The sequence below is a fragment of the Zingiber officinale genome, chromosome 4B, assembly GCF_018446385.1.
Source record: "Zingiber officinale cultivar Zhangliang chromosome 4B, Zo_v1.1, whole genome shotgun sequence".
Lineage (NCBI taxonomy): Eukaryota > Viridiplantae > Streptophyta > Magnoliopsida > Zingiberales > Zingiberaceae > Zingiber > Zingiber officinale.
In genome coordinates, this window is record NC_055993.1 from 85,001,584 (window position 1) to 85,020,735 (window position 19,152).

The 19,152-nt window shown below is 40.2% G+C and overlaps 1 protein-coding gene across 2 annotated transcripts; it reads right to left on the reverse strand.

The window, feature by feature from the left end:
• Positions 1-8,859: 8,859 nt before the first annotated feature.
• LOC121977667 (transcription factor NIGT1-like) lies at positions 8,860-12,312 on the reverse strand. 2 transcript variants are annotated; one of them, XM_042530123.1, is made up of 5 exons: positions 11,701-12,312; positions 11,408-11,613; positions 11,080-11,302; positions 10,889-10,965; positions 8,860-10,768 (listed from the first exon to the last, which is right to left on the reverse strand). In XM_042530123.1, exons 1-5 carry the CDS (start codon positions 11,804-11,806, stop codon positions 10,496-10,498), a joined length of 885 nt encoding a protein of 294 aa, XP_042386057.1. In that variant the 5' UTR covers positions 11,807-12,312; the 3' UTR covers positions 8,860-10,495. The 2 variants fall into 2 exon arrangements, with proteins under 2 accessions (XP_042386057.1, XP_042386056.1); XM_042530122.1 differs by having other exon boundaries at positions 8,874-10,768; positions 11,080-11,329; positions 11,701-12,308.
• Between the last annotated feature and the right edge of the window lie 6,840 nt (positions 12,313-19,152).

Sequence of the window (19,152 nt, forward strand, 5' to 3'; positions counted from 1 at the left end):
TCAAATACGACGCAACGGTCGGATCCCGATTGATTCGAAAACTTCCAATCGATCGGGGAGGCTTTGGATCGATTCACGGATCGATTCAGAGCGCCTCTGTGCTCTGGAAAAACGCACGGATCGATCCAGCGCTTATCGCGCGAAGCAGCAGTGTCCCAATCGATCGGCTGATCGATTGGGACCTCTGGATCGATCCACTGATCGATTCAGAGGCTCTCTGTTCGCTAGGAAAGGCCTGGATCGATCCACTGATCGATCCAGCTCTTGGTTTTTGCCTAAAACCAAGTCCCAAGCCTCTCAAACCAACATCCGGTCAATCTTGACCTGTTGGTACATAATACCTAGCATCTGGTCACTCCTTTGACCTGCTAGGACTTCCCACCAAGTGTCCGGTCAATCCCTTTGACCCACTTGGACTTTTCTCTTCGTGCCAAGTATCCGGTCACTCCCTTGACCTACTTGGACTTCCCAACACCAAATGTCCGATTATCCTTGATCCATCTGGATTTTCCCTTGCATGGCTTCACTCACCAGGACTTCCATTCTGCCTAGCTTCACTCACTAGGACTTTCACCTGGCTTCACTCACCAGGTTTTCCTTCTGCCTAGCTTCACTCACTAGGACTTTCACCTGGCTTCACTCACCAGGATTTCCTTCTGCCTAGCTTCACTCACTAGGACTTTCCATCTGCCTAGCTTCACTCACTAGGACTTTCACCTGGCTTCACTCACCAGGATTTCCTTCTACCTAGCTTCACTCACTAGGACTTTCCAGTCAGGTATCCGGTCACTTTTGACCTACTTGACTCTTCTTCATTCATACTGATTAGTCCCTGATCAGAATCTCCCCATATGAACAACTGCACCTGCATTGTCCATGTGTCTACATGCATTGTCAAACATCGAAACTATGACCAAGACTCAAGTCTGGTCAACTCAGTCAACCTTGAACTAAGGGATATTGCACCAACAAACTCAACTTTTTCTTAGGCTTACAAATAAAACAAACCAAAGATCGAATCTACATTTATCAAACTAAATATGCTAAGGAGTTAATTAAAAAATTCTGCATGGAAAATTCAAAAATTATAAATACTCCAATGGCAACCAACATAAACATTGACTCTGACCCTGAAGGAAAACCAGTAGACCCAAAATACTATAGGAGTGTCATAGGTAGTTTACTTTACCTAACTGCAAGCCGACCCGACATATTATTTGTAGTAGGTATGTGCGCAAGATACCAATCCTGTGCAAAAGAGTCACACCTAACATATGTTAAAAGAATACTTAGGTATATTAAAGGAACTCTAAATGTAGGACTTTGGTACCCAAGAACTTGCACATTTGACCTTTATGGCTATTCTGATTCAGACTATGCTGGGTGCAAGTTAGATAGGAAAAGTACAAGTGGTAGCTGCCAGATTCTAGGTCAGTGCCTAGTGAGTTGGTCAAGCAAAAAGCAACATTGTGTTGCTCTATCCACCACAGAAGCTGAATACATAGCCCTAGGAGAATGTGCATCTCAATTATTATGGATGATGCACACATTAAAAGACTATCAACTAGAATATAAAAATATAAAAATCTTTATTGATAATATCAGCTCAATTAATCTGACCAAAAATCCTATTCACCATTCTAGGACTAAACACATAGAGGTAAAACACCACTTTGTAAGGGATCACGTAGCTAAAGGTGAAATTGCACTCAACCATGTTGAGTCCAAATCAAACCTAGCTGACATCTTTACAAAACCCTTACCTGAACTTGAGTTCAGTGCACTTAGAAGGCAAATAGGAATGTGTTGGGTAGAGTAGGAGTCTTATTTTGTTTTTTGTTTTTCAAATTCTAGGAAAAATAAATTTCAAAATTCCCAATTTCCTAGATTTTTCAAAATTATGGAATTAACCTAAGCGTTTCCCCTAAAAATCATGTTCCCCTAGAATTAAGCCAGAGCATCTCACAAACACCTAGGTCTACCTTGATTGTGATTGAAAAACATAGAACGACGTGAGATGCATAGGGTACAGCCTGGACTCAAGAATGCTTATATCTATGCATCGATATGAGTCTGGGCGCTAAATACGCAATATACATCAATCAAGTTAAGACCTCCAGCTCTAGTCAAATCTATCTAGACCAAATCAACTTAACTTGACTAACCATGTGAACGCTGTTGTCCCATAGGCAGTTAGCAAGTAGCTAAAGGTTAGACAGTTGGTAAAAGGACACTCAGTTTTCTAATTAAGCATGTTTTGATCTTTAGGGCTCTGATACTTCTTAAAAATCAATCTATTAAACTTAACTCATGCTTGGACTCAAGGATCAACTGATTTCTTAAAACCAAATAAACCAAGCGAAGTTCCAATCTTAATTTTCAAAACTTTGTTGAACTCAAATCTTAATTTCCAAAGAGCTAACATCATCTTTTCACTTAGCTAAGAATAAGAAGAAACTGTTATGTGGTCTCATAATCTAGTTATTCAAATGACTATTTTTGCTTATTTTTGATATATGGCAAAGGGGGAGAGTAGCAAAATTGTAATTGTAAAATTCAAAAACTTAAATTAATATAAAAGGGGGAGCAACAGTTAAGGGGGAGCATATAGTTGACTTTAGCAAAGTTTGCTTTGGTAAATGTGTTCATCTATTCTTAGCAAATTTGCATGTGTTAAAAGTGATTATCTATTCGTTTGTTTACTTAACTTTGAATTTGAGTTGCCATAATCAAAAAGGGGGAGATTGTTGGTGCAGGAATCATTCGACGATCGAACTCATGTTTTGATAATGGCAAAGGATTCAAAGTTAAGGTGTTTTGTATTCTAACAAATCTACTTGAGGATTTCAGGAAAGTCCTAGCTGTGGTTAGTCAAAGGGAAAAATCCTAGGGGGTGGTAACCCTAGGTCATAGGGGGTGGTAACCCTATGCAGAAAGTCTTGGCAGGTCGATGACTTCAGGCAAAAAGTCCTAGGGGGTGGTAACCCTAGGTGGAAAGTCCTGGTGTCGCGAACCAGGTGAAAGACTGGACTAGCCGGGAAGCGGATGTCAAGCAGAAAGTCCGGAAGCGTCGAGTGCTGAGCAAAAGTCCAGTCGATCTAGAGGATCGACTGGCAACAGGTAAATCTCCTGAGTGGAGTAGGTGAGGACGCGTTCCCCGTAGAGGAAACAATAGGCGTCGGGTCGACCTAGGGTTTCCGGTCGAAAATCCAAAGTCAGACCCGGACAGTCCGGAGACTGTCATAACTTCATATTCATACTATTATTTTGTGTTAACTTTGTGTTGCAGGTATTTTTTTGGATTAACATACTTGCAGGTACCAAAAACACAAAGAAGAACTCGGATGAACAGTGTCCGAGGCGCCTCCATGAGGCTTGGAGGCGCCTCGGGTTTAAAATCCTGAGCTGGCGCGAGGAGCAGGCTTAAGGCGCCTTGGATGGATTGAAGGCGCCTTAGACAGCTTGGAGGCGCCTTGAAGGGTTTTAAGGCGCCTTCAGGTCACGGCAGTCAAAGGGTTATCGCAGTGAGCAGATCGGGATAAAATTCTTGTTTAAGGCGCCTTGGAGCTTGTTTAAGGCGCCTTGAACACTATTTAAAAGCAGTGGTCGACCAGCAGCTCAAAACAATACTTTCTCAAGCAATCTTCTGCAACGTGCTGCGAATACGACCATCCCCAAGTGCTGCAAGAACACCCCAACGACCCGAAGCTTCAGATTTAATCTTTTGTTGTCGGTATACTTTTATTACTGCTTAAATTGTATTAGATTGTAATAATCTTTACGAACTATAGTTGTTGCCCACCGAAAGCGGTCAGCGACCGCGAGCCTTCGAGTAGGAGCCGAGATAGACTCCGAACGAAGTAAATAGCTTGTCTTTCTGTGTGCTTGTTTTCTTTATTCCGCTGCATTACTTCTCCGATAGTTTTTACGATTCCGATATGAACGAAATAGCCGCGAGCGCTATTCACCCCCCCTCTAGCGCATCTCGATCCAACACATGTCACTACTCTATATTAATTCATGATGTACGTTTTCTTTTGTGAGTAGGAAAAGATCTTACTAAGTCTATGTGCTTATAGTTTTACTTTTCCTTATACTGCAGAAAAGGGTAAAGAATGACTAAACTAAAGGGAGCAACAGGAGGGGCAAAAGATGTGTGTGGTAGTGGCATGGTGGAAGAGATCTGTTTTATATTTCGAACTTATGCATGTCCTAAGTTTTACATGATTACTTGCTTTTCTACTTGATGCCTTTGATGGTTTACACTGAATGTGAAACTATACTCTCTCTTTTTTTTTATTTCCATGAAATCTTGAACTAATAGGCACTTGATTTAGTTAAAAAATTGCTAAGAACCTTCTTACCATGCTTGAATGTCAAGTAAAAGGTAACTAAACTATGCTTGAATTCTATGTTATGTTTCAGTGACTAAATATTAAATCAAGTTACACACATGAATGCTAAGCATGCTCACATGTTTAATATGTTTACATGATTATATTATTCTCTACGTATGTTTTAAATTTAAATTCTTCCGCTGCAACGATCGCACATGTATGTATGTTCGCGTAGCGCCGCCCTTGCTATCAGTAGAGGAAGGGCGGGCGTTACACCTCCCCTCCAATCTTGTGTTGCCAAGTGGTTGGGGGAGGTGTGGAGGCTGCCCACTCACTGAAGTTTGGTCAAAACAACAAATGCCAAGGGCTCTCATTGGCCAAATTGGGTGGTGAAGCATTTCCAACGTATAGCTGGTTCCCTCCCCTTACATGGCTAAAGGAAAGGGGAAGAGCAAGAGACATTCAAGTCAAAAGTCAACTAGTGAGGTAGCCAATCAAGACGAGGTGATAAATGAAGTATCTCATGTGGCAAAGGCACTTGAACATGTGGACCAATCGATTTTTGATGACATGGAGCACATTGATGATATAGTTAGTGTAGCTGATGATGTAGACACACCATAGAGAGCGGAGACTCCTCTCCAGCAACCTCACACCCAAGGAACCCCTCCAGCATCTCCTCCATCGGTGGTGGAATAGGAGACCTTGCCAGATATGGAAGAACAACAAAATCCGGTGACTAACAACCAACCGGACCAAGACAAAGAGGTAGAGAGCAATGGAAAGAATGATCAACCACCAAAGAAGCAAGATTAGGTTGGCCCCTTCAAGAACAATCACAAAACTAAATTGCTATAAATCTAGATCATTATAAAGCAAAGGGGGAAAGGTTGGCCTTTTATTTTGAAGACATAGATAGTTTGGAAGATGCAATGGGGCTTTGTTTGGTTGGATGCTTCATGGGTTGTCATCTGGGCAAAGATGGAGTCTGATTCATTGATTCTCAATGGAAGACTCCTCACAAATTCTTCTTACACCAGAGTGGTTGGGTAGTGTATAAGTTTGATAAAGAAAAAGATCATCAAAAAGTTCTTCAAGGAGGGCCTTATTTTGCCTTCGGTGTTTCGATATTTTTAAAGATAATGCTCAAGTGTTTTTTGTTTGATGAAGATGGGCAGTTTGTACCGGTGTGGATACAAATTCATGACGCCCCACCAGATTGTTGGAGCCAACTTGTGCTAAGCAAGATTGGATCGGAAGTTGGCAAACCATTGTAAATCGACAATTTGACTCAAATAAGAGAGCTTTTGGAGTATGCAAGACTTATGGTGGACATTCCTGCCATTGGTGAATGTATTCCTGAAGTCCCCATCACCCTCCCTACTGGTGCTCAAGTGGATCTAAAAATTATATATGAAATAGTTTCGGATTTCTGTCAAGCATGTAGCAAAATAGGTCATCGATCGAAGAATTGCTGGGAAAGGCTACACCGGTTGGGCAGTAACAAAATCGGATTGAATAGAACCCCCAAGTTGATCCAAATGTGTAAGGATATAGGAGACCAAGATCTCAATTAGCTAGACGTCGGGGGAGGACAAGAACGAGGTATAGAAATCATACCAGGCAACAATAGCGGCCAACGCAACAAACACCAAATGGTGAGGAGTCGGTCAATTAACATGAGCTTGCAATCGTTTTGGTGAACAGCCTCATATCGGTGGCTATTGCGCCAATAGTGAGAATGAAATTGATCAAGGAGTAGACCAAATGCCACAATAATAGGCTCCTCAAGTGGTGGAAATAAATGTTCAAGTAGCTCAAGGAAACAATGGGAAGTAGCCATCACAAGAAGTGCAACAACCAACCCTTTCTAGTGAGGGGAGTTCATCTGTCGTCTCCTCCTCTTCTTCATTCTCCATGGAATCAAAGGGAAGGGAGGTAGCAAGTGAGACTATTCGCACGATATTCGAGACATCAACATCCTCCTCAGTACCCACATCTACATCAAAGAATGTGTGTGGTGATACAGATAGCATCACACCTGCCCCTACAATTGGCACAAGACTGTGGGCGTGAGCAGCCCGAGAGGGTGGTAAATGAAGATAGTTTCTTGGAACATTAAGGGTTTTCACAAGTCCCTAAAGCATGGGAGAGTGTAGCATCTTCTCCGACAAAAGGACATTCAAGTTTTGGCACTGATGGAGACAAAGCTTAATGAGACATCTCAAACTCCAATTTTGCAAAGAAGGTTCTTAGGTATGAGTAGTGAGCATAATTATGGTTTTTCTAATCATGGTCGCATACTACTTCTTTAGAATATATAAAAAGTTAATATGGATATTATTACGACAACCGATCAATATATACATTGTCATGCTCGTTGTCATATTTCTAGCAAGGGTTTCTTGGTGACCTTGGTATGTGGACTTCACTCAATTGTTAAAAAAAGATCATTATGGAAGGCGCTCACAGATTTGGGAGATACTATTATGGATGCATGGATAATCATGGGGGACTTTAATTCTTTATTATCCATTGATAAGAAGCAAGGAGGTTCACTGGTCACAAACCATGAGATGAAGGATTTGCAGATTTTTGCACAAGCTTGGGGATTGGTAGATCTTCAGTCCATTGGGTGCCAGTTTACGTGGTCTAATGGTAACGTTTCTTACAAGCTAAATAGAGTTTTGGTTAATGATAGAATTTGATGTGTATTCATAGTTTATGGCGCTGGGATGCCTTTCGGATCATTCATATGCCATTGTGCATACATTGGACAAGAACCAACCACCTAATAAATCCTTCAAATTCATCAACATGTGGTCATTGAACGAAGATTTTGAGAAAATTGTGAAAGACTCATGGGCAGCCCCAGCAATGGGAAATGCTCAATATGTTCTCAAGACAAAGATGTTCCGCTTGAAAAGATGCTTGACAGAGTTAAACAAGAAAAACTTTGGGCACATCTCGGAGAAGAAAAGAAGAGTAAAGGAAGAGTTGGAGGATTTGCAAAGAGGTATTCTAGATGATGGACCAACTCCTATAGATTACAACCGTGTAAGGAAGAAGGTCAATTTACTAGCTGAAGCGGAAAAGCAATTTTACCAACAACAGACCAAGAATGTATATTTGAATAATACGGACAAATGTACAAAATTTTTCATGATGTGGTGAAAAGAAATAACAAGAGGAATGCAATCATTACACTCAAGAAGCGGAATGGTGAACAAACCACAAGTATAGGTAAAGTAGTGGAGGAATTTGTTGACTACTTCCATGGCTTGCTTGGCCAAAAGGAGACATGTAGAATTTTTTTTTTTTTGGTGGGGGTATTGAACTATAGCCATATATTATAGGTGTAGAGGCAAGGGGAAAGGCTCGGATCCTTGCTCTTTTGGGTTTCTAAGAAGGCTCTTTCCCTTTTCAATACTTGGGGATTCCATTGGTGGCGGAGAAATTAAGCATTGCCAATTATGGGCCACTTCTAGAGGCTATTACAAGGAAGATTAATGTGTGACCCAAACACACCTTATCATATGTCGGAAGGTTGGAATTAGTTGGTACGGTTCTCCAAGGTATAGAATATTTTTGGCTTTCAATGCTTCCAATACCTAGTGGAGTCATAGATAAGATAAAAGCCATTTACCGAATGTTTGTATGGTCCTCAAAATACCCTCCTATATCTTGGTCAAAGATTTGTTTATCAAAGTAAGACAGAGGATATGGCCTTAGGGATCTTCTTGCACGAAATGAGGCATTGTTGAGTAAAATCTTAGGGGATATCAAGTCCAAAACAGATTCTCTATGGATTAAGTGGGTACATCATCATTATATGAAAGGTACAGATTTTTTAGCGTGGAAAAATAAAGCTTCGTACTCTCCTTTGATCAAGAGACTCATAGAAATCCGTAACAAGATTCTAAGAGCTTCTAATGGAGAAGGAAGTGCAAACATGACAATGATGGATTGGTTTGTTGGTGAAACAAAAGGGGTTGCAAATGTTTATCAATTCTTCATGCCAAGGGCTTCGGAGGTAGCTTGGTACTCGATGGTATGGAGACCGGAGATTTTGCCAAAACATCGATTCATTTTATGGATGTTAACAAATGGAAATCTAAGAACCAAGGATAGAATGGAGTATGAACCAAGTAAGGAGTGTGTCATGTGCCGATAACAAGAGGAATCAAATCATCATGGTTTCTTTGAATGCCTGGTGACTTGTGAACTTTTGTGCAAGATGAAGCGATGGTTGAAAATCAAGCACAACTTCAAATCCTTTGAGGAGTTGCATCAGATTTTTGGAAGGCATTACAAGGGTGGTGACCGGAAGATGAAGGCCCGACATCTAGGCATCTTCAGCTCAATATACTATGTGTAGGAAGCCAGGAATAGGTGTCGGTACCAAGACATTACGCCGGATGTGGATTTGTTATTTTGGAAGGTCCAAATACATGTCTATAAATTTGTGGACCTGAAACCTCCATAGTCTTTAGCACTTGCAAATTGAAGGACCGACCAGGACATAAATAACCGATTGAGCGTGTATGGCTGACCGAGATATGATTGTGTATGTGCAGTGTAACAAGTCAGGCAACTAATACCCGGGCGAGACATAAAAGACAAACCTTGACATGTAGCCGATCAGGACATTTAGTCGACCGGGACAAGCATGGCTGACCAGGGCATAAATGGCAGATTAGGGAATAAATGGTTGATTAGGATATCCGGACTACTAATATTCGGCCAAGAGATAAAGCTGATGGAGCAGGTCGGACGATGGAGTATGGACGAAGGAGGTTGATCGGCTAGATGGTTTGTATGACTAGATGGGAAGACTGACCAGTCCAAATGATAGGCCATTATGATAAATGGCAATAAAACTGACCAGGAAGAGATGGTGGATCGGTGCCTGACTGAACTATCGAGTTGAACGATAGGCCGAGAAGTTAGGCTAATGTGTTGGGCGGGCAGTGAAGCAAACTGGGAATGATGATGTTTTGGAAACATGATGCATGACCATGCTCGTTCACGACGGGCAAATAGTGGGCATGTGATGCATGATGGTGTGGCAGTTTGCATGCTTTTGTAAGAATACTTAACTGTGATCAAGGAGTTTACCTCAACTGTAGAGGATAAACTCCTAGCTACCTTGTGTGATTTAACTTTCGATTTGGGAGACTTTATCTCCCAAATCAGATTCTATACATATGTACATATTTTCGTGAATAGTGAATAATGCATACCTCTGCCGGTGCATAGACCCCCTTTATATAGTACTCCAGCGGACAATGTGCACACTCCTCGAGGTATATGCATATTCTCCAATTTGTCTTATGAAAGGATCTGTCAAGAAAATGTCTCTGACACTATATCTTAACAGAGTATGTATTTCCCTGACAAGATAATAGAAGCTTCCGTCGTACGATCCGTCTGTTGATCATGCCTTATGTCAACGGCACTATCTCCCAAAAAGATATTAAGAGATACATCAATGATCTCTCTGCTCGGCCGAGCGGGATAGTCGCTCGGCTGGGAACTCCCCCGCACGGACGAACTTGGCTGCTCTTCCCTGCGGTGACTCAACTTGGTAGCTTGTTTCCATCCGGCCGGATTAACGCTCTGGTCGTCCCAACATTCCTCTGCTCCATGATGAGCGCCTGATGATCTTGGTTGTACGGGTGTTCTGTTTGGACCAGTCCTTTGCCGGTCGGGTAGTTCATGCCCGATCGGCCACTGCAGGAGAAATCCGCTCGACTCCCCCTTTGGTGAGTCCGTTGGTTTTCTAGCATTGACGTCCTTAACTCTGACCTTCACATCGAGTGTTATCTCTGTCTTTTGACCCACACTTAGTGGGTCACTTTTTATCACTGCATCACACTCCATAGAGAAACTCAGTCAGCCTTCATACAATGTATGTCACATTGTAACTTCAGCTTAACATTCTTTGCAAATCTTTGTTAGATGTCATTGTGCCTCCATCTCCCTCTCCGTTTTCACGGAAGGGAGCTTCAAATACTAGTTAACAGCTCAGAAAGAATATATATATATATATATATATATATATATATATATATATATATATATATATATCAAATAAACAGTTGCTCAGCAACCTTCACTGTCTATTTTATTCCATGGCTAGGAGAATGAGGTCTCCGTTAAGGAGGTGAGACTGTTGTTGTCTGTGAAGAGGAAGAGTTGGATGCACCATCATCATCATTTCCTCTTGATTGTGTCTTACTCTGCTTCTGCTGCTTGAATCTCAAGTCTGATGCAAGTGCAGCCCCAGAGGTGCAAACAGCAGGAGGTGCTGCCGTGGATTCCTGAGGTTGAACACACATGCCACTAATTAACACAAACTGTTGAACATGATGGATGTTTTCAGTTCTTTTATCTTCAGGGCTTCGCCTCCGGTTGTATAGTCGATATTTCTGCAATCAAAATCTCAAATCAAATACACAATTCTGGAATTTTTTTTTTTAACTGTAGTTCATTCAATCATCCTAAAGCAGCCTGAATCAGATATCTTGCGTGAGTATGACTAAAGATACCTGTAAATGGCTCTTAACTTCATCGTTGGTGAGGCCATCCACCTTCATCAGCTCCTTGATCTGCTTTGGAGTCGCAACTGAAGCGTAATCGATCATGAAACTCTTCTTTTTATTTTCAATGATAATTATGAATTCATGCGAAAGATCAATATGAATCAAAGAATGGATTTTTATGAAGACTGCATATATACCGTGAGAGCCTCCGAGCTGCTCGAGGGCGTGGAGAAACCGGCGGTGGAGCTCCGGCGACCAACTCCTCCTTGTCTTCCTGTGAGCCTGAAGCTGACCTTCCTTCTTGTCTTCACCGCCACAGGCGTCTCCCTTGCTAGCATTTGAGCCTGCCGGTGCGGCAATTTTATTTTCTGTTGCAAAAGGATGAAATGCGTCTCCTCCATTACCACTGACTGCTATCGGCTTCACAGGAGGAGGAGGAAGAAGAAGCTAATCAACAATTAATCACAGTTAACAATTACAACGATCACAAAATTAATCAAGAAACACACACATATATATTCTCACCGCCGCCTCCGTTTCCGCACTCTGATTCCATATCTGAACCGATTTAAGCCAATCCAGCTTCTCAGAAAATCTGGTCGCCGCCGCTGCCGGCGTGCTCATATGAGAATCTCTTAATCTATCTTCCGGCGAAGACGACGAGCTCAGCTTCAACGGAATGAATTCCAGCACCGGCCTATCATCCATCTGCTGCCTCAATCTTTCGATGGCTGTAGACCAAATCAGTACTACAAATTAGACGGGAAAGCCATACGACAGTACTGGATACTCGATCTGTCACGTAAAAAAAAAATCACCTCGAGTGACGAGTTTCATGCAAAGAGGCAACTCTCTCTGGAACACCTGAATCTTCCTGCGTTCCTCCTCGAGCGCGCGAACGTAGTCCATGGCTTGGTTGACCATAGGGCGATCGCAAAGATTACGAGAGAGATTAACGAAAGAATTACCCTGCTTTGCTTCGTTTTGCTCATCAAATCGACGAGGAAGACGGTTTGAGAGACAGAGAGATCAGGAGGAGGAGGAAGGTAAAGAAATCCAGGACGAGGAGTCAGTTACGAGATTTCACAACACGGGCGCGTCGCTTTGAGAGGGGCGGCTGGTGCGCCCCTTGAGGCGGCGGGCCGGCGGTGACGTCAGAGGGGATAAGATCGAATGTGGTGAATCCGCTGAGAATCTACCATGAAGACCAGAGCTCCGTTCGACACGCCTGCAACGACAACTGGCGAGTCTGGTGAAGGATTATACTGAACGGTAGGAATCGATAGATTTCGCCAAATCTTTCGTCACAGATTGGCCATCGGACACCACGAAGAGGCAGTAGACCAACAAGTTGACAATAAACAACGCAGTGGCGGCGCAGAGAATCTACCTGCTCTGCTGCCCCGAGGGATGCGTGGGACGTGCTCTTCCAGTGCGTGGAATGTTTGTTGTAGCAGCCAAGGATTATCAATGAATATTGTTTAGCATAAGCAGAGATCATTGGAAGTAGGGGTGTAATCCAATAGAGTAATATTTGAGCTTGGCTTGTTTATAATCGAGTCGAGCTATTTAACAAATATATTTATGGCTCACGAGCTTATTCAAATTTTTATCGAGCCTAAACGAGTTTAATAAATATAAATTATAAGTTTAAATATTCATTAAAAACTAAATTATATATTTAGAGAAAATTATAATATTATTATTAAATTTTATAATTTTATTTTAATAAATAAATTTAATATATTTATCTATATTTTTCATAAGTAGAGTGTAAAATTTATAAATTCAATATCAAAACTATTATTTTTTTATTTAAAAATTACTTAATGAGTTTAACGAACGTGTTCACAAGCTAACGAGCCGAATATTACGAAGCTTGAGCTTGGTTTGATAATCTTAACGAGCCTCATTAAACAAGTTCAAATGAGATTTTATCGAATCGAGCTTCGAATAGGATCACGAACGGTTTGATTCATTTACGCCCCTAATTGGAAGAGTAGATGATATATATGAGAGAAAAAAAAAAGGAGCTTCGATTTTAATCAACCAGACGTTCAAGATTTTGGAAATTTTGGAGAACGAAGGAAAATACAGAAAGTCGTAAGTTAAAGCATTTATTTTACCCGCAAATAAAGTAGTAAAAGAAAAAAAAAATACAGCGTAGTTTAACATAAATCACTGTGATTCTAATGACTTCATATACGTCGTTTAATGTTTGAAACTCAGACCATTTTTGTCCTTCATGCTTCAGTGTTCATGGATGATGAAGTTTTCATGCCTACGGTTCCAAATTTCTGAACTTAAATATGTATTAGCTCACATTATTATTTATGGGTAAAAGTTATTCAGCTGTGTAAAAACTAGCAATTAGTTTTTACAATTATAGAACTAATTAATTGTTAGTTTCTATACAGTGATTTTATATATTTTGATTTTAATTCTTTAAGTTATAATCTAATTTAAATAACATTTTAACAAGTAAAATAAATAATGACTTTATGACATTCATTACATTTTAGAAACTAATTGTCACTTTTATGACATGTAGAAGTTAGTTGATATCTTATTATATAATTTTATATTATTTTGATTTTATTTTTTTGAGTAATAATTTGGCTAAAATAATATTTTAACTAGTAAAACAAGCATATAAACTTAATAAAATTTATTACATTTTAAATGAATATAATTTAATCATGATCAAACCTATAAAAGCTAGCACATAGATTTTACAACATGTAATAACTATCTCTTAGCTTTTACATGTTGTAAAAGTTAGTTGAAAGTTTCTACAAGTTTTAGAAGATACTTGATCCTGTCTGGAATCTGAGTCAAATGGATCACCAGGTGGGGTGGATGAAATGTTGATCGAATTGCGACGTCCCGGAGGGGGATATGCTGAGATGACTTCTATGTTAACCAAGTCGTCAGAAGTCCTCTGGTCAACGCTACCTGCAGCTAGCGACCGGATTGTCCCAGTATCTGGTACCCCGAGGTTCGAGACAGATCCAACGAATATATAAGTAACAGACTAATATGTATAATAACGAAATGCGCATAGAACATGAATAAAGACCGTACCTTGACCCAGGGGGACGCCCTTGGATGCGACGCTGCTCGAGTGGTCGTGACCCAGAAAAGCAAATGACTCCTAGTCGGATGAAGAGCTAGATCTGACGAAGCAGAACTGGACGTGGCATGGAGCCAGAAGTGGTGGCACGGAGTCGGAAGCGGCGGCACGAAACCGGATGCGACCTCGGCATGTAGGTCGAGCTATGACATCGGCACGCAAGCTGGGCTATGACATTGGCACGCAGGCCGGGATAAGACATCGGCACATAGGCCGGGCTATAACATCGGCACGCAGGCCGGGATAAGACATCAGCACACAAACCGGGCTATGACATCGGCACGCAGGCCGGGATGAGACATCGGCACATAGGCCGGGATTCAACGACGGGACAAAGGTCGAAATATGATATCGACACGCAGACTGAGATATGACACACAACCCAGAATCTAACACACAGGTAGGACGGCACAAAGACCGGAACATAGCAAAGACGGAGCACAATCAAATCAGAGCCCACTGGCAGCAAGGGCTCGGAGGGTCAATCAACCTCGAAGGCGCACAGCATGGCGGACGACCTGGAGGTGGCCTGCGATGAGGCGGCAAGAGAGGTGAGGCTATAGCATTCTGGAGGAGATCGCCAATGGGTGGCTGTGGACGTCGGAAAAGAGGGAGATGGAGGCAGCGCTTGGCTACCGGCGGCTCGGAAGGTGGCGGTCGCTGGAAGTGGATGTGGGTGCTAGTGCGCTAAGGGAGAGGGAGACGACAGCAACTTGCTGGAGACCAATGGCACGGTAGAAGGGGACGACGCTGCTTGGCGATGGTGGCAAAGGACTGGCCAGCGAAAGGCTACACCCTGGATGTTGGAGAGGGCCAGCGGCGACCGTAGGAGGGTGGCAGCACCATAGGCCGGTGAAGGATGGCCGTCGGTCGAAGCGGGGAGGTCCACGGTGACGCTCACGTGGGAGGGGAGGCAGCTGTCGTCGGCAACAGCGAAAGTAGATGGAGGCGGCGGCATCGTGAGGAAGAAGGGGGTGGCATGTGAGGTAGCGGAGTTCCTCGAACGGGAGAGAGAACGGAGGAGGAGGGTAGCGGCGTGCTTTCTGGTGGCGGTCCTCAGAGGCGCGGGGTCAGCTGCGAGGCTGGCAATTGTTGGAGGAAACCTGGACGCGAGAAAGATAGAGAGGAGATGACACTAGAAATGAGCCCAGCGGTCGTCAGCGTCTACGGGAGGGAGAAGCATCCCTGATGGCGACGTTAAGCGGGCGGCATCGAGTCTTATCCGGTGACGATGTCGCAAGGAGGAGATGGAGAGGAGTGGCAGCCGAAGAGTGCCCCCTTCCTCTTAAAATCTTACACAGTGATTTAACTAAATTATCTCTCTATCTTTTTTTTAATTCCTTCTCCTAAATCATATCCATATCAATATTAATTAATTTTTACAATAGCATTGAATTTAAAGATATTAATTAATTTTTACAATAGCATTGAATTTAAAGATATTTTTAGGATAAAATTACGAGAGGAGTGCCTATTTAATTTTTTTTTTTTAAAAAGGACGCTAATTTTTAATTTTATACATTATTTATTCTACCTTCGTCTTTTTGATGCTACTAATAAATATTATAATTATTTCAAATGCTTGAGAAACATCATTCATCTGTTTTCTTTTTCTTTTCAAAGGCAGAAACAACATGAAAGGAAATAACAAGCCTTCACAAAGGGCATTGCTAAATTTCTCTACGTGGGTGTCGTGGTTACGTGTCCATTCAAAAAACAAAATTCTATAAATACATTATATAGATGGGATCACTGTACTATAGCCCGGGAAAAAAAAAACAAGCACTCATTTTTCAAGTCAGTACTGTCTAGATGATCTCACCTTTCAATAATACTAACAAAAATTTTATTTATATTTGTTCATCTTTATTGTACTTATAGTATCAGTTTTAATCGTCAGAGCTCGGTTTGTATATTACAGCGAATGCTTGTGATCCACAGTTGTCCATACTGCTAAACGAAAGTCGTTCGCAGTGAAACTAGACCAGCACAAAATCTGCAAAAAATCAAATTGGGACTCAAATTAGGACGGTAAACGAACCGAACTGAGCCGAGCTAAGTGTTCAAATTTATTTGATAAGGTAACTAAGCCGAACTGAGTCAAGCTTAAAATGAATCAAGTTTTTGAAATAATTGTTTAAACTTGGTTTATTTTTTATGAACTTAAGCTTGTTGAAACTTGGTCTGAGTTTTATTCGTTTAGATGCTATCGAACTCTCAATTCAAACTTGTCTTGAGCTTGATTCGAGTTTGACTTGACCTTGGTTCGAACTTGACTTAAACTTGGTTCGTTTAGATATTATCAAACTCTTAATTCAAGTTTATTTGATTGTTTAAAATTTTTAGTTGTTTAATTGGTTATGGAGTTTTGATAATTCAAATTTATTTGTTTATTTTATTTTATTATATTTTATTATATTGAAAAGAGTTTTATTAATATTAATATGGTTCATGAACATTATTTATGAATGTTAACAGTTGAATGCGTATGTATTCAAGCTTGTTTGTTTAGTTTAACGAGTCGTTCAAACTTGTTTATTTAATTAATCTTGTGTATTTTTAACGAATATAAATAAATTCTTACTAAACCGAACACCAAACTTATTCATGAATGTTTGGTTTATTTATCTCCTTAACTCAAATTATGTAAATGACATTTTTTAAAAAAAATATTAAAAAAATTAAAAGGAAGTCATATTTTACCTAAGAATATTTTTATTTTCACTGTTATGCTAGTAATTATAACTAACTACTATAATAATATATATCAAAGATACTCAATAATTGTTATAATATGTAATAAGTAATATAATATTATTGCAGTAGTTATTTAGTATTTATAAATATTTTATAGCAGGTACTTAGTAGTTATTATAATTATTTTTAAGTGATTTTAACCCATTTAAAATGATTTGATTAAATTCAAATAATTTTGATTAAATGGTTAAAAAGTATTTTGATATAATATTATTTAAAGTTTATGATTTAAGATTTAAAATTTAAAATTTAATTATAATATTTTAAAAATATTTTTGATTAATTTAAAATTATTTTGATGATGTTTAAATAATTTTAATTAAGTTCTTAAATATAATAATAATTTATATCATAATTTTGATTAAAATGAAATAATTATTTTTTTATATTATAAAACTAAGATTTTACATGTTATAACAAATATTGATAGTTATTTTACAATCGTACCGACTATAAATCTTACAAGTTCGAATTCTAAATTCTGAATTTTATTTATTAAAATACTCTTTATCAATCTGGTTAAAGTTATTTAAACTCTATTAAAATTATTTTAAATGAATAAAAATAATTTTAAAACTTTAAAGCAATTATAGCAACTAATTACAAAATAACTTCTACTTGTAATTATACAAGTTACCCGGTAAATTGATAATTATTACAGTTGAATGAGAAGTATTGCATGAAACATCCCATCCCGATGGGATGTTCTTTTGGTTTTTCTTAAATTTGGGATATCTTTTTAAATTTCTTTCCACGAAATCTTCGTATTCAACTATGAAAGATGAATCCGCCGCTGAATTGATCCGGTTCAAAAGTCAAAAAGATGAATGTTGAGACGTGATATTTTTGTTGATCTTCGAGAGATTTTGCTCTCGCCTGTAACACAAGCAACTTCAGTGTCGAGTCAGGAAAGGGATCTCCGGTGATGGTCCTCCGACGTTCAAGTCAATCTCCGGCGTAGCAAGAAGCAAAGGAAATAGAGATCGCGAGAAAAACATACCTCCGACGATACATGAACCCCACTTTATATAGGGCTCCTGTAGCGTGTGTGCACGCTTTTTAAAGCAAGCACGCAATCCCAAGCTTTCCTTGAAAAGACATGTCAGTAAAGTATCTCTGACATAATACCTTAACAGACCGAGCATATCTCTGAAGTGATAGTGGAAGCTTCCGCCATACGATCCCCTGTCTGACCACGCCGCCCGTCGGCGGCACTCACTCCCAAAAGAATGTTGAAGGATATCCTGCTGTCTATTCCTCGTCCGAATGACTTTATGACATTCATTACATTTCAAATAGATATTAATTATATTATCATGATCGATCGTATAGAAATTAATTACCACTTTTATGACATATAGAAGTTAGTTGATATCTTTTATAATGATGATTTTATATTATTTTGATTTTATTTTTTTAGTAATAATTTGGCTAAAATAATATTTTAACTAGCAAAACAAGCATATAAACTTAATAAAATTTATTACATTTTAAATGAATATAATTTAATCATGATCAAACCTATAAAAGCTAGCACATAGATTTTACAACATGTAGTAACTATCTCTTAGCTTTTACATGTTGTAAAAGTTAGTTGAAAGTTTCTACAAGTACCATCTCTTAGCTTTTACATGTTGTAAAAGTTAGTTGAAAGTTTCTACAAGTTTTAGAAGATACTTGATCCTGTCTGGAATCTGAGTCAAATGGATCACCGGGTGGGGTGGATGAAATATTGATCGAATCGTGACGTCCCGGAGGGGGATATGCTGAGATGACTTCTATGTTAACTAAGTCGTCAGAAGTCCTCTGGTCAACGCTACCTGCAGCTAGCAGCCGGATTGCCCCAGTATCTGGTACCCCGAGGTTCGAGACAGATCCAACGAATATATAAGTAACAGACTAATATGTATAATAACGAAATACACATAGAACATAAATAAAGACCGTACCCTGACCCAGGGGGACGCCCTTGGATGCGACGCTGCTCGAGTGGTCGTGATCCGGAAGAGTAGATGACTCCTAGTCGGATGAAGAGGTGGATCTGACGAAGCGGAGCTGGACGTGGCATGGAGCCAGAAGTGGTGGCACGGAGTTGGAAGCGGCGGCACGAAACCGGATGTGACCTCAGCATGTAGGCCGAGCTATGACATCGGCTGTAGTAGTGTTGTCCACGTGTGGTTTGCTCGGCTGTAGTAGTGTTGTCCACGTGTGGTTTGCTCCGCCATGACTCTACTCCGCTGATCTGAACATTGATGTAAGATTGAGCGGGGTAGCCACTCGGCCTGCTTCTACATATACGATCGCTCAGCCTGCTTCTATAGACACTTGGCGTTCATTTCTGTCTTGAGCGTCATAGCTCAGCTGGTGGTCAAGCTAGTGA

Coding starts and splice junctions, on each gene's coding strand:
- LOC121977667 (XM_042530122.1), bottom strand. CDS start 11,806: ATGGTCAACCAAGCCATGGACTACGTTCGCGCGCTCGAGGAGGAACGC. Junction 11,330..11,407: donor GTGCGGAAACGGAGGCGGCG/GTGAGAATATAT, acceptor ATTGTTGATTAG/CTTCTTCTTCCTCCTCCTCC. Junction 10,966..11,079: donor GCAGCTCGGAGGCTCTCACG/GTATATATGCAG, acceptor ATTACGCTTCAG/TTGCGACTCCAAAGCAGATC.